The sequence below is a fragment of the Oncorhynchus clarkii genome, chromosome 6 (assembly GCF_045791955.1).
Source record: "Oncorhynchus clarkii lewisi isolate Uvic-CL-2024 chromosome 6, UVic_Ocla_1.0, whole genome shotgun sequence".
Lineage (NCBI taxonomy): Eukaryota > Metazoa > Chordata > Actinopteri > Salmoniformes > Salmonidae > Oncorhynchus > Oncorhynchus clarkii.
In genome coordinates this window covers 32,115,317-32,131,242 of record NC_092152.1, presented here as the reverse complement: position 1 = coordinate 32,131,242, position 15,926 = coordinate 32,115,317, and the positions used below count along the sequence as shown (strand labels likewise).

Below are 15,926 nucleotides of genomic sequence, written 5' to 3'. Positions count from 1 at the left end.
GAGTCTGTTTGATTGTGTGTGTGGACAGGTGCCTTTTATACAGGTAACGAGTTCAAACAGGTGCAGTTAATACAGATAATGAGTGGAGAACAGGAGGGCTTCTTAAAGAAAAACTAACAGGTCTGTGAGAGCCGGAATTCTTACTGGTTGGTAGGTGATCAAATACTTATGTCATGCAATAAAATGCAAATTACTTACTTAAAAATCATACAATGTGATTTTCTGGATTTTTCTTTTAGATTCGGTCTCTCACAGTTGAAGTGTACCTATCATACAAAGCATGTCTGTAATTTTTAAGTAGGAAACACTGCCGATTTTGCAGGTTATCAAATACTTGTTCTCTCCACTGTATATGTCACTCCCTTTGGTTCCTTCCCTAGGCGTTATTGTTTCTGTTCCTGTGTTATGTCTGTGTTGTTCGTGTTTCTTATTTTTTATATTATGTTGTGTTTTATTTATTAAAACACTCACTCCCTGAACTTGCTTCCGAACTCTCAGCGCACATTGTTACACTTTAGTTGATATAATTTGGGTTCTGATAGTAATTCACCTGATTCAGTTTCAATGGTTACAATATCCGCTAATTACTGCGAAGCTTGTTAGCCAAAAGACAACTGTGTCGATTACCATGAAACTAATGCTTAAGTTTATCTCAATGGGTGGAATATTCTGCTCTCTGTCTTATCAATAGATTTAGTTCTGTCTTGACTTTTGGAGAGAGTAGTTGCACTGAAAAGGTATTTGTTGAACGCTCTAACTTCGTTAACAACTTTTCCAATTCTGATATCTTCTTTTAAATGTGATTTATTCAGCCCAGATGCAAATGTAGTTGCATTGTTTTTAATAAAACCGTTGTCCCATAAAATCAGACAATCATCAACTGAATTTTTGTTAATAATCATGAATTCATTCAATTCAATTTCATGTGTGTTTCTCAGAGCATTGCTCTATCAATGTGGTTTTAGACTCAAGATAGTTGGAATGTTTGATAGAACTATTAAGGCCTTTCAAATTCCACAAGAGAATAGCTAGTGTTGCCATTGTTTTACTAAAATGTAATTGTTATCTTTAATGTTGATGTAGCCCATGAATGTAAAATAAAAAGCAGGACCCACATGGAAACCCACCCATCGGTCCGCTCCCCACTTAGAAGACCCTCTCTATAAACCATTGACACTACTTTATGGTAAATAATGCAAGCTTCTTCAATGACTAATTTCTTTGAACAGGGGAAAAGAAACATGACCAGATTCACAGGGAATACATTACATGGTATGGGGAAGCAAGCCACAGCTTCATACTACTTGTCAAAAATAGAGAACTGATACTGTATACTGGTTGTTGGGGTGGGATTGGCATGAAGTGTGAGGCTTCCGTGGGTGGCTTTAAAAAATAAAAAAAAAATAAAAAAAATATATATATGTATATATATATATATTATACACTGCTCAAAAAAAATAAAGGGAACACTTAAACAACACAATGTAACTCCAATTCAATCACACTTCTGTGAAATCAAACTGTCCACTTAGGAAGCAACACTGATTGACAAAAATTTCACATGCTGTTGTGCAAATGGAATAGACAACAGGTGGAAATTATAGGCAATTAGCAAGACACCCCCAATAAAGGAGTGGTTCTTCAGGTGGGGACCACAGACCACTTCTCAGTTCCTATGCTTCCTGGCTGATGTTTTGGTCACTTTTGAATGCTGGCGGTGCTTTCACTCTAGTGGTAGCATGAGACGGAGTCTACAACCCACACAAGTGGCTCAGGTAGTGCAGCTCATCCAGGATGGCACATCAATGCGAGCTGTGGCAAGAAGGTTTGCTGTTTCTGTCAGCGTAGTGTCCAGAGCATGGAGGCGCTACCAGGAGACGGGCCAGTGCATCAGGAGACGTGGAGGAGGCCGTAGGAGGGCAACAACCCAGCAGCATGACCGCTACCTCCGCCTTTGTGCAAGGAGGAGCACTGCCAGAGCCCTGCAAAATGACCTCCAGCAGGCCACAAATGTGCTTGTGTCTGCTCAAACGGTCAGAAACAGACTCCATGAGGGTGGTATGAGGGCCCGACGTCCACAGGTGGGGGTTGTGCTTACAGCCCAACACCGTGCAGGACGTTTGGCATTTGCCAGAGAACACCAAGATTGGCAAATTTGCCACTGGCGCCCTGTGCTATTCACAGATGAAAGCAGGTTCACACTGAGCACATGTGACAGACGTGACAGAGTCTGGAGACGCCGTGGAGATCGTTATGCTGCCTGCAACATCCTCCAGCATGACCGGTTTGGCGGTGGGTCAGTCATGGTGTGGGGTGGCATTTCTTTGGGGGACCGCACAGCCCTCCATGTGCTCGCCAGAAGTAGCCTGACTGCCATTAGGTACCGAGATGAGATCCTCAGACCCCTTGTGAGACCATATGCTGGTGCGGTTGGCCCTGGGTTCCTCCTAATGCAAGACAATGCTAGACCTCATGTGGCTGGAGTGTGTCAGCAGTTCCTGCAAGAGGAAGGCATTGATGCTATGGACTGGCCCGCCCGTTCCCCAGACCTGAATCCAATTGAGCACATCTGGGACATCATGTCTCGCTCCATCCACCAACGCCACGTTGCACCACAGACAGTCCAGGAGTTGGCGGATGCTTTAGTCCAGGTCTGGGAGGAGATCCCTCAGGAGACCATCCGCCATCTCATCAGGAGCATGCCCAGGCGTTGTAGGGAGGTCATACAGGCACGTGGAGGCCACACACACTACTGAGCCTCATTTTGACTTGTTTTAAGGACATTACATCAAAGTTGGATCAGCCTGTAGTGTGGTTTTCCACTTTAATGTTGAGTGTGACTCCAAATCCAGACCTCCATGGGTTGATAAATTTGATTTCCATTGATAATTTTTGTGTGATTGTTGTCAGCACATTCAACTATGTAAAGAAAAAGTATTTCATAAGAATATTTCATTCATTCAGCTCTAGGATGAGTTATTTTAGTGTTCCCTTTATTTTTTTGAGCAGTGTGTGTGTGTGTGTGTGTGTGTGTGTGTGTGTGTGTATATATATATATATATATATATATATATATATACACACACACACAGTGCCTTGCGAAAGTATTCGGCCCCCTTGAACTTTGCGACCTTTTGCCACATTTCAGGCTTCAAACATAAAGATATAAAACTGTATTTTTTTGTGAAGAATCAACAACAAGTGGGACACAATCATGAAGTGGAACGACATTTATTGGATATTTCAAACTTTTTTAACAAATCAAAAACTGAAAAATTGGGCGTGCAAAATTATTCAGCCCCCTTAAGTTAATACTTTGTAGCGCCACCTTTTGCTGCGATGTCTCTATCAGTTTTGCACATCGAGAGACTGACATTTTTTCCCATTCCTCCTTGCAAAACAGCTCGAGCTCAGTGAGGTTGGATGGAGAGCATTTGTGAACAGCAGTTTTCAGTTCTTTCCACAGATTCTCGATTGGATTCAGGTCTGGACTTTGACTTGGCCATTCTAACACCTGGATATGTTTATTTTTGAACCATTCCATTGTAGATTTTGCTTTGTTTTTTGGATCATTGTCTTGTTGGAAGACAAATCTCCGTCCCAGTCTCAGGTCTTTTGCAGACTCCATCAGGTTTTCTTCCAGAATGGTCCTGTATTTGGCTCCATCCATCTTCCCATCAATTTTAACCATCTTCCCTGTCCCTGCTGAAGAAAAGCAGGCCCAAACCATGATGCTGCCACCACCATGTTTGACAGTGGGGATGGTGTGTTCAGCTGTGTTGCTTTTACGCCAAACATAACATTTTGCATTGTTGCCAAAAAGTTCAATTTTGGTTTCATCTGACCAGAGCACCTTCTTCCACATGTTTGGTGTGTCTCCCAGGTGGCTTGTGGCAAACTTTAAACAACACTTTTTATGGATATCTTTAAGAAATGGCTTTCTTCTTGCCACTCTTCCATAAAGGCCAGATTTGTGCAATATACGACTGATTGTTGTCCTATGGACAGAGTCTCCCACCTCAGCTGTAGATCTCTGCAGTTCATCCAGAGTGATCATGGGCCTCTTGGCTGCATCTCTGATCAGTCTTCTCCTTGTATGAGCTGAAAGTTTAGAGGGACGGCCAGGTCTTGGTAGATTTGCAGTGGTCTGATACTCCTTCCATTTCAATATTATCGCTTGCACAGTGCTCCTTGGGATGTTTAAAGCTTGGGAAATCTTTTTGTATCCAAATCCGGCTTTAAACTTCTTCACAACAGTATCTCGGACCTGCCTGGTGTGTTCCTTGTTCTTCATGATGCTCTCTGCGCTTTTAACGGACCTCTGAGACTATCACAGTGCAGGTGCATTTATACGGAGACTTGATTACACACAGGTGGATTGTATTTATCATCATTAGTCATTTAGGTCAACATTGGATCATTCAGAGATCCTCACTGAACTTCTGGAGAGAGTTTGCTGCACTGAAAGTAAAGGGGCTGAATAATTTTGCACGCCCAATTTTTCAGTTTTTGATTTGTTAAAAAAGTTTGAAATATCCAATAAATGTCGTTCCACTTCATGATTGTGTCCCACTTGTTGATTCTTCACAAAAAAATACAGTTTTATATCTTTATGTTTGAAGCCTGAAATGTGGCAAAAGGTCGCAAAGTTCAAGGGGGGCGAATACTTTCGCAAGGCACTGATATTACACACACACACACACACAATTCCTCATGTCTTACTAATTGGTAGGAAGACGTTTGGTCCGAATCGGATGTTGGGTACTATATTAATTGAATATTATCTGAATCCTATACATTAAAATAGCTAATTTGGGTGCAATCGGTTAGCTTAATTTCTCATAGATTAAATGATATTTCAACAAAATAATGTTTCAGAAATGCTCATCGTATCTGTTGCTAAGAACAATCTAAGATGGTGGGTGTCAACCCTCTTTCTGGTGCTTTCTGAGGTGGAATAACCCATACCTGTTCTGTCCTCCTTGCAGTGATCAGTGCTATTATAACCTCTGTATTTATGTTCTGTATTATAACTATGTCTGCAGTGATCAATGCAGTGTCTCGGCGTTATTTCCTCCATGCCAACGATGCTGCTGACCTGAAAGACTGGGTCCTCGCTCTGAACAAAGCTACCAAGATCACTGTGAGTACCCCAACTCCTGTAGCTAACGTTACCATTAACATATAGTGAGAGACAGGTCAATTTGCCCTTAATTATTATAACAGCCTTGGTTTCTCAAATAACTGCCTCGCCTGGTTCACCAACTACTTCTTAGATAGAGTTCAGTGTGTCAAGTCGGAGGGCCTGTTGTCCGGACCTCTGGCAGACTCTATGGGGGTGCCACAGGGTTCAATTCTCGGGCCGACTCTTTTCTCTGTATATATCAATGATGTCGCTCTTGCTGCTGGTGATTCTCTGGTCCACCTTTACGCAGACGACACCATTCTGTATACTTCTGGCCCTTCTTTGGGCACTGTGTTAACTTGCCTCCAGACAGCTTCAATGCTATACAACACTCCTTCCGTGGCCTCCAACTGCTCTTAAATGCTAGTAAAACTAAATGCATGCTCTTTAACCGATCGCTGTCTGCACCCACCCGCCCAACTAGCATCACTACTCTGGACGGTTCTGACTTAGAATATGAGGACAACAATAAATAGCTAGGGGTCTGGTTAGACTCTCCTTCCAGACTCACATTAAGCATCTCCAATCCAAATTAAATCTAGAATCGGCTTCCTATTTCGCAACAAAGCATCCTTCACTCATGCTGCTAAACATACCCTCGTAAAACTGACTATCCTACCGATCCTTGACTTTGGCAATGTCATTTACAAAATAGCCTCCAACACTACTCAATAAATTGGGTGCAGTCTATCACAGAGCCATCCGTTTTGTCACCAAAGCCCCATATACTACCCACCACTGCGACCTGTATGCTCTTGTTGGCATATTCGTCGACAAACCCACTGGCTCCAGGTCATCTATAAGTCTTTGCCAGGTAAAGCCCCGCCTTATCTCCGATCACTGGTCACCATAGCAACACCCACCCATAGCACGCGCTCCAGCAGGTATATTTCACTGGTCATCCCCAAAGCCAACTCCTCCTTTGGCTGATTTTCCTTCCAGTTCTCTGCTGCCAATGACTGGAACAAATTGCAAAAATCACTGAAGCTGGAGTCTTATATCTCCCTCTACCTTTAAGCATCAGCTGTCAGAGCAGCTTACAGATCACTGCACCTGTACACAGCAAATCTGTAAATAGCCCACCCAACTACCTCCCCATATTGTTATTTATTTTTGCTCTTTTGCACCCCAGTATCTCTACTTGCACATCTAGCACTCCAATGTTTTATTATTTCAGCACTATGGCCTATTTATTGCCTTACCTCCCTAATCTTACTACATTTGCACACACTGTATATAGATTTTCTATTGTGTTATTGACTGTACATTTGTTTATCCCATGTGTAACTCTGTGTTGTTTTTGTCACACTGCTTTGCTTTATCTTGGCCAGGTCGCAGTTGTAAATGAGAACTTGTTCTCAACTGAGGTGAAATGCAAAAATGTACAAATTTGATTGATAGGAGAAATAAATTCCCACCATAAAGCACCAGGCAGCTACTTGATTTCTGTGTCTTGACACAACACAGTGCTACTTCTTTCCTTATTTTACGATTGGACCCACCCCCCACCGCTAATTATGCTTTTGGTTTGGCACGCGCACATACTCTCACAATCTCTCATCTAGAATATGAGGAAATGGTGAAACAGGACAGCATGATTTGTGTTTTGAGGTTTCACAGAGCACATTCCCTCACAGTGTGTGTTGAATCCTATATTCAGATGGGAATGCCCCAGGTCCATTTGGAACGGGTATTAAAAAAGTGAATTCATGCATATCTGTTCCGGATGGGAATGCCCCAGGTTAATTTGGAACGGGTATTGAAAAAGTGAATTCATGCATATCTGTTCCGGATGGGAATGCCCCAGGTCCATTTCGGAACGGGTCCAACTTTTTGGACCCGTGAAGGCCTCTAGTTGCAAGTGCCATGCTCTACCAGGACCACACACATCTGCTGTTTGTCTGTGGAGCTGCCGTAAAAATCTGACACACACACACAAACTTCTTGACCAGAGAGTTTAATGCTGAAGGCCTGTAACTCCTCCCCTCCACACTTCTACAGAAGGCTGAGAGCAGCAGTTAGTGGTTATGTCCCAATAATCTTTATTTTCTCTGTCTTTTTTTCTCCTGAAGTGTGCACTCGTTCACCACTCCACATAAATTTGAAAACATTGGATTGGTGTAGGCCTAGAGGGAGTTTCCATATACAGTGCCTTGAGAAAGTAAAGGGGCTGAATAATTTTGCACGCCCAATTTTTCAGTTTTTGATTTGTTAAAAAAGTTTGAAATATCCAATAAATGTCGTTCCACTTCATGATTGTGTCCCACTTGTTGTTGATTCTTCACAAAAAAATACAGTTTTATATCTTTATGTTTGAAGCTTGAAATGTGGCAAAAGGTCGTAAAGTTCAAGGGGGCCGAATACTTTCGCAAGGCACTGTAGCTCTATTCCGTTTCTTTTTATTCCAAAAAACTCCAGAGTCCTTGCCGATGATAAGCATACTCATAACATGATGCAGCCACCATCATGCTTTTAAATCTATAGTGTTGTACTCAGTGATGTGTTGTGTTGAATTTGCCTCAATCGTAACGCTTTGTATTCAGGACATAAAGTCAATTTTTTGGTTTTGTTTTGTTTTGCCTTATTGCAAACAGAATGCATGTTTTAGAATATTTCTGTTCTGTACAGGCTTGCTTCTTTTCACTCTGTCATTTAGGTTAGTATTGTGGAGTAACTACACTATTTATTTAGATTTGTTTACATTTAGTGTGTAGATCAGCTTTAATATTGCAGATAGATTGTAGTTTCCATCAATCTAATTGTCTGCATCACTTCCAATCCCCCATATATATTTTTTGCTTATACACACACACCTTTTTAAAAAATAGAGTTTCCTTTATTACCCTACCACCCTTCCCCCAATTGGAGCAAACTAATGAACAACAATGCTTAGGCCTGTATTTCCAGCTTATACAAACTATATACATTTTATGGACAGTCTATTTTACAATAGTTCTATTTTGTTTGTTTTTACTCCTGTCCTTCCTCAACCTCTCCCATCTATTCCTGACTTCCATCCGGTTTGATATCTATTTGCCATATATTTCAAACTGCTCTTTCATAGAAGTTCTTAACCTATATATGTTTAACGGGCACAGTATGTTTTACATTAATTATCTTGTTGTTATTAGTCCCAACCTTCAGCTCCATTAGACCCCTCCCATCTATCTCTTAACACCATCCATATTGGATTTCTATTTGCCATTCCGTTTCTTTTTATCACAAAAAAACTCTAGAGTCCTTGTTGATGACAAGCATACTCATAACATGATGCAGCCACAAGCATGCTTGTAAATCTATAGCGTGGTACTCAGTGATATGTTGTTGGATTTGCCTCAGTCACAACGCTTTGTATTCAGGACATAGTTAGTAGTTCATTTATTTGATTTTTTTATACTTTAGTGCTTTATTGCAAACAGAATGCAAGTTTTTTTGTATATTTTTATTCTGTACAGGCTTGCTTCTTTTCACTCTGTCATTTAGGTTAGTATTGTGGAGTAACTACACTTGTTGATCCATCCTCAGTTTTCTTCTATCACAGCCATTTGGCTCTGTAAAATCACCGTTGGCCTCATGGTGAAATCCCTGAGCGGCTTATTTCCTCTCCGGCAACTGAGTTAGGAAGGACGCCTGCATCTTTGTAGTGTCTGGGTGTATTGATACACCATCCAAAGTCGAATTAATAACTTAACCATGCTCAAAAGGATATTCAATGCCTGCTTTTTTTTAAGTCCACCTACCAATAGGTGCCCTTCTTTGTGAGGCATTGGAAAACCTCCCTGGTCTTTGTGGTTGAATCTGTGTTTGAAATTCACTGCTCGACTGAGGGTCCTTACAGATGATAATTGTATGTGGTGGGTGAGGCAGTCATTAAAAAATTCACACAGTGAGTCCATGCAACTTATTATGTGACTTGTTAAGCTAATTTTTACTCCTGATCTTATTTAGGCTTGCCATAACAAAGGGGCAGAATTTTTATTGACTCAACTTTGAACTAATTTGTAAAAATGTCTAAAAACATCATTCCACTTTGACATTATGGGATATTATGTGTAGGCCAGTGACACAAAATCTCTATGTAATCACATTTATATTCAGGCTGTAACACAAAATGTGGAAAAAGTCAATGGGTGCGAATACTTTCGTACGGCACTGTAGCAGTCATTTTCTTTCCAATCCATGAAGGGAAGTGTCACACTTCGGGAGGAAGGAGAGATTATTGGAACCTGTGTCAGAAAGGTCACCACTGTCTGTGGCTCTGAGGCTGAAGTGTGGTGCTGCTTTCTTCTCTATTGTCACCTGTCCTCACACAACTCTCGCTCTTCCACTTCCTCTTTAACTGCCCTGTATTCCCATTGAAGAAACCCTGTATGCCTTATGGGCCTTGTTTATCTCACATTTCTTGTTTATCACTCCATAAATATGTTATAATGCATTTATAGTTTCATAGGATATCAATAAGTAAACCTGAATGGTAATGTGTTGTTGGCTAAAGGCCAACTGCTAGCTGTGTGTTTGACTTATTGCTCAAACTGTTGTTTTCTGTAGGTCCCTAAAGCAGGGCCTCTCCAGCCCAGATCAGAGGTTTCTACAGTAACCGGTGAGGCAGGGGGTAAGAGGCTGGCCTACAAGACTGAGATCATCGGGGGAGTGGTGGTGCACACACCCATCTACCAGGTACTATGGTCTAGACCAAATATACTATTGCCATGATGACAGTGAAGATGGCGGTAATGATGACGTGATGATGATGATGATGATAGTTGTGAGGATGATGATTGTGTGTGTTGCAGAATGAGGGTGGGGAAATGGAGGTAGGGGACAGGAGGGTCTCCTCTGTAGGCAGTAGACCAGGTGTACTGAGGTGTGGCTATTGTGTCAAACAGGGTAACGTGGTGAGTACACACACACACACACACACGCACGTACACACACGCTCGTACACACACTTTTGAACTAATCTGTTGTGTGTTTCAGAGGAAAAGCTGGAAGAGACGTTTCTTCACACTGGACCACAACGCTGTCAGTTACTACAAGTGTGAGATGGTGAGGTCATATCCTGTCCCTCTCCTCTGTGTGTGGCTCTGGATGGTAACGCTGTTGCTGTTTAGACCTCACTGGGGTGTAATTACAGATGTCCTCAAATGGATTTGGGATAGGAAATACAAACCAAGCCAATACATAGTATTAAAAATCATGTGTCCTCCATGTTTAAGTCTTTGGTTCTGGTTTTGTGTGTTTAGTGTTCTGTGTGACAGATATGTCAGTGGAATAGAGTAAAGTGTTGTTTTTCTGATGTGCGCGTGCGCGTGTGTGTAACCTGCATTTGATATGTATTTCAGGATAAGGAGCCCCTGAGAACTGTTTCTCTGAAAGACATTCAGAAGGTCCATGAGTGTCTGGTGAAATCTGGGTGAGTGTCACACACCTCTTTTTCTCTCGTTCTCTCGACACCAGACACAAACACAGAAGCTCAATGTCTTACCCACTCATCTCTGTCAGGGACCTGCTGATGAGAGATAATCTGTTTGAAATCATCACCAGCTCCAGGGTCTTCTACGTCCAGGTAGGAGGGGGGAGGGGGGGGGGGGGGGGGGGGGGGGGGTGTTGTCGTCAGTTGGGCTTCCATCTGTGTTGGGCTTCCATCTGTGTTGACTCCTCTCTGGCTTGATGCTCTGTTGCTCATGTGTGGCCTTACTTCTGTTTTTGGAGAAATGGACAGGATGTTTTTTGTGAATTGGAGGAGTACTTTCCCAACACTTAACCGTAAGAACAATAACATCCCTTGTCCCCCCATGGGAGAACAGCTGACTAGGGGCAGGGGCCTCAGATCACAGAGAGGTGTGTGTGTGTGTGTGTGTGCTTACTGAGTTGTTTAAGCGTGATGTGTAAGCATGTGCTGGTTTTGTTGCAGACAGACACTCCAGAGGACATGCAGGGCTGGATCAGAGACATTGAGTTGAAGATACAGGACTTCAGAGGCCCTGCCAAGGTAGATTTAGATACATACAAAAGCCTCATCACAACTCCTCAGAATTTGCCCCACATGATCCGACGGGCCGACTAGCAATTCAGACCAGTACTATTAGTGGTCCTTATGGCATGCCCAAATGCAAGCGTGATTCAGTGGGGGAATTGGAAAAATTGAATCTCTCTCTCTCTCTCAGGGTTCTGCATTTACGTATCGCCATGGTAACTCCTCCCACCCACCCTCTGTGTTCCGTGGTCGCCAGGGAGATGACAGGAGACCCCCACTAGTGAAGTCGTGTTCCGTAGCCCCGGGGTGGCAGCCCTGGACCCCCGTACCCCAAAGAGAGGCTCCCGCTCTGGGCACACTGGACAAGGACAGTCACTTTAGCAATCTGCCCTCCAGTCTTTCCTCTCGCTCCACCTCTTCCTCCACCTCCTCATCTTCATCCTCCCCCTCCACTCCCACTCTCATCCCACAGGGGGTCCCAGCTCCAGCCCTAGCCAGTGGTGTGGGGGTCCCAGCCTTCCCTGGCCCCATAGCTCCAGACCCCTCCAGCAGCCGGAGGAGACACCGCTCTCAGCCTCAGCCCCCCAAAGACCGCAGCTTCCCTTTCAGCCTGGACGATGATGGCATCCGCACCACAGACGTCTAGAACAAACCACTTCTAGAATCAACAAAACTCTGGATCCAACAATATATAGAACCACCATCTAGAACCAATGTGTAGACAGACAAACAATGACACTTGTTTGAGTGCTTTCTACCGTTGAAAGACTGAACCTCCCTCCCCCACCCCCTTCTCCTCTGCTCTGAGGAGGTAGCTCTGGTGGGGGAGGGTAGTGATGTAAACTGGGGTTCCTGGATGCGTTCTCTCACTGAGGGGTGTGTCAGTAGTGGCTGTGGGCTTTTGGTATAGAGGGTGACTCAGAGAGAGCAGTCTTGGGCAGACTGGGAGGGGTTATCAGTATTAGAGTGTCTGGTGGAATGTGAAGGATATGTTATTTTATTGTACGATTTCCTCTTTTAACTTGAATGTAGTCCACCCAGGTACTGAGATGAATGAAGGTGAATGCTGTGGTGGAGCCTGGTCTATCTACCGAACACCCTCCACTAGTCTAAGTCAGCTGGTCTTTTGCTTGTATTAACCAAGGCTACGTCCCAATTGGCACCCACTATGGGTCCTGGTCAAAAGTAGTACACTATATCATGAATATGGTGCCACTGCCAATTGGGACCAAACCCAAGGGTCCCGTTCAATCAATACCCTGGTCATGGAACTTGTTAGTGTCCGTGGCTCTGCCTGTAGACAGTCCTGTTCTCTTGTTAGACTGCATCCAATTGTGTCAAATCGCTACATCAGAAGCACATTTTGTACATACGCTTTTAGCGTATTTCTGCACGTTGTTCCACAAGCCTGGATTCTCTTGCTCAAATGCAAATGATCTACTATGGTATTGTGTCATGTCACATGTTGTGTTTTGCCTGCCTGCACCTCACTGACCCAGGTCCATGTGTGCTTTTCCCTTCTCTTTAAACTTAACCTGTCATGTTTCTGATTCTTTACATAGACACCTGTTATAAATCACAAACATCAATATCTGCTGTGTGTGTGTGTGTGTGTGTGTGTGTGTGTGTGTGTGTGTGTGTGTGTGTGTGTGTGTGTGTGTGTGTGTGTGTGTGTGTGTGTGTGTGTGTGACATCGGTTCAAATACTATTTTAATGTATTTGAATTAATTTTCAATACATTTGAAACATGTATTCAGATAACCTTTATTTGAAAAAAAACAAGTAGTTGAATATTGGAATGTATTTGGACTTACACTTGGAAAGTATTTGAAAATACTAAAATACACTCCCATACATTTAACCCAGTTATTTGAAAATAGTATTTGAAATAAGTATTTGAATATACTTTTAAAATACAATTTGGTCGACTATTTGTTTTTACAAATAACTCAAATAAAAGTACCTGTTTTGGGCTGTGTATTTGAAAACACTGAAATACACAGAAAAAAAGTATTTAAATAACAAATGCTCAAATACACATGTATTTGAACCCAGAGTGTGTGTGTATCTGTGTGTTGAGTTTATCATGGTTGACTGGCTGGTCAAACATATTAGAGAGGATAATGTTTGTTTTTAAGTTAAGGCATCTTTGATTTCTGTATATGCTCTTTTAGCATTTTGCAGTACTGTAATTCCGGAAAGAGAAAGGTTAAATGCTAATGTCTGCTTTTTCTAATGCAATTTCATGTATTTTGCTCTCCTGGTTACTGTTTTCTCTGATTAATTCCTGTGGTACAGTATTTCAGATGTAATGGACTGCCTTCTACCTCGTACCTGGTGTCCACTCACCTACCTGATCATAATGGTGTTGTTTTTTTAAACTTATAAGCAAGTGCATTAAATAATAAGACAAAAGCTTTTTAGTTCTGTTGTAAAGTTGTCTGATTTGAAACCAATCTAGTTTTGGCCAGTACTTTTGATGTGAAGTGAGTGTATGACCCACTCAGTCCTGCTATAATAGTAACTGTTTGTCATCCTGTGATCTGACAGTGTCACTGGTGTGCTGGATACAAGCAACACAAAGAACTTAACAGATGGTGTGAGGAAAAGACAGACAGAAATACAAATTTTCTCTCTCCTATTGTATGTTCTCTTCTCTCCTTCTCTTCTCTCTCCTCTTCTCTTATTCCTACCTCTCTCCTAGAGGTGAGATGAAGTGACCCCGGACCGTCCACCCTGGCCGGCCCCGCCAGAGGCTGTGTTAAGTGAAGTCGTTCACACGTCCGGTGCTGAAACCTGTGACCCAACGCTAACCCAGACCACCCCGCCTGGGGACATGCCTCCTGAGCTCTGTACCATGGTGGGGAAAGGTGTGAGCCACAGTAAAGGCCACACTAACACAGTAAAGGGCCTTAGAGCATCACAAATGTCAGCTGTGTTGACATGAGTTTTCAGCCTTTAAAGACTGACATCCCAGAAGTGATAAAGTATCCAACTGGAAGGAAGAGGCTTTTTAAAGGTAGCAGTTAAACAGGACTGACTGATGGAGGACAAGGAAGGTTGAGGAGGAGATAATGATGTCTAGGTGAGGAGGAGAATAATGTCTAGGAGAGGGGGGATAATGTCTGGGAGAGGAGGGGGATAATAATGTCTGGGAGAGGAGGAGATAATGATTTCTAGGAGAGGATGAGGATAATGATGTATAGGAGAGGAGGAGGAGATAATGATGTCTAGGAGAGGAGGGGGATAATGTGGGAGAGGAGGAGATAATAATGTCTAGGAGAGGAGGAGGAGATAATGATGTCTAGGAGAGGAGGAGAATAATGTCTAGGAGAGGAGGGGGATAATAATATCTAGGAGAGGAGGAGATAATGATGTCTAGGAGAGGAGGGGGATAATGATGTCTAGGAGAGGAGGGGGATAATAATGTCTAGGAGAGGAGGATATAATGTCTAGGAGAGGAGGATGATAATGATGTCTAGGTGGGGAGGAGGATAATGAAGTATATGAGAGGAGGAGGATAATGATGTCTAGGAGATGAGGAGGATAATGATGTCTAGGTGGGGAGGAGGGTAATGATATCTAGGAGAGGAGGTAGATAATGTCTAGGTGAGGAGGAGGAAAGGAGGAAGATAATGATATGTGAGGATGAGGATTATGGTGTCTAGGTGAGGAGGATAATGTCTAGGCCAGCAAGCAGTATATGGAAAATATGAGGTCTTAATGCATTAAGTAGTTAATCCTGTAGTAGTTCATTTCTGATGAAACTCTAAGCCATTCTCTGTTGCTCGCTCTCTTTCTCTCCATCTCTCTCGTTTGGCCAATGGCCATCAGTGCGTAAAGAAGGTCACTTGTGTTTAGTAACACTTCAGAGTGACGCCTGTGAGTGAAATGTTCCTCTCGGGACATACACGCAGGCACAGAGGCTGGTATCCTAAATGTTAATGTTACCACATGGACACCTCTGTGCCCCCCTCTCACCCTAACCCCAGGCCCTTTCTGTCCCCTCAAACTCGGCACCTGCGACTTTATTGGTCAAATGCCAGCGGATAAAATATTGGGCATTTTTCTGCAGAGAAACTCTGCCATCTGTGTGTGTGAGCGTGTTTAGAAGAGTTTAGGAGTGTGTGACCTGATGGTTTGGAACTCCTCAGAATTTGAGCACCATGTTTCTGTGTGCTATTGTGATGTTAGTCCCTGTTCTGCTGTGTCTGTCAGAGCAGAGGGCCAACACTAGAGGGCGATGGAGGGCCAGACACATCTCTATCAGGACAGTTACCCTAGAAGAGACTAGCCCTGTCTGAGGAACACACTGCACACACAGACTAATAATACGAGTCATTTACAGTAGTGATGTTGTTTTATTGAACAATCGTGTAGTGGGGGCTAATAGACAGTAGAGTGTGCTAACAAAGTGTGTTTTGCAGCCTGGGATCTGGTGCCAGAAACCTATGTTCTGCATTCCAACCCCAATATAAAGTAATAACACAGTGAAACAACACTTCCTTGAGTCTCTGTGCCATTCGGCATCTCTCATTGGAATCCAATCAGGACAGCTTGTAGTTATTCTTTATGTAGTTTATCATGTGAGGGTCCCTCTCTTTTCCACAAAATAGGACATGAGAGACCACCTGACCGAAGGGGGTGGGGGAGAGAGAGAGGGGGGCAGGAATGTGACTTACCCTGTGTGATGTGATTGTTTGCAGAGAAATGGGTTGACCTTGTCCATTGCTACCACACAGACATACACACAGTCACACACAC

The 15,926-nt window shown here is 43.0% G+C and overlaps 1 protein-coding gene across 2 annotated transcripts in view; it reads left to right on the top strand.

The window, feature by feature from the left end:
- Positions 1-13,585, top strand: part of LOC139410992 (pleckstrin homology domain-containing family A member 2-like) — a 29,682-nt gene extending 16,097 nt beyond the window's left edge. The window contains exons 5-12 of one of the 2 annotated variants that reach the window (XM_071156754.1): positions 5,046-5,143; positions 9,734-9,862; positions 9,979-10,080; positions 10,163-10,231; positions 10,528-10,598; positions 10,688-10,751; positions 11,100-11,177; positions 11,353-13,585. In XM_071156754.1, coding sequence (XP_071012855.1) covers positions 5,046-5,143; positions 9,734-9,862; positions 9,979-10,080; positions 10,163-10,231; positions 10,528-10,598; positions 10,688-10,751; positions 11,100-11,177; positions 11,353-11,808 — 1,067 coding nt within the window. In that variant the 3' untranslated portion in view covers positions 11,809-13,585. The remainder of the gene's footprint in view (positions 1-5,045; positions 5,144-9,733; positions 9,863-9,978; positions 10,081-10,162; positions 10,232-10,527; positions 10,599-10,687; positions 10,752-11,099; positions 11,178-11,352) is intronic. The other variant, XM_071156755.1, reaches the window with a different exon arrangement.
- Positions 13,586-15,926: the final 2,341 nt, after the last annotated feature.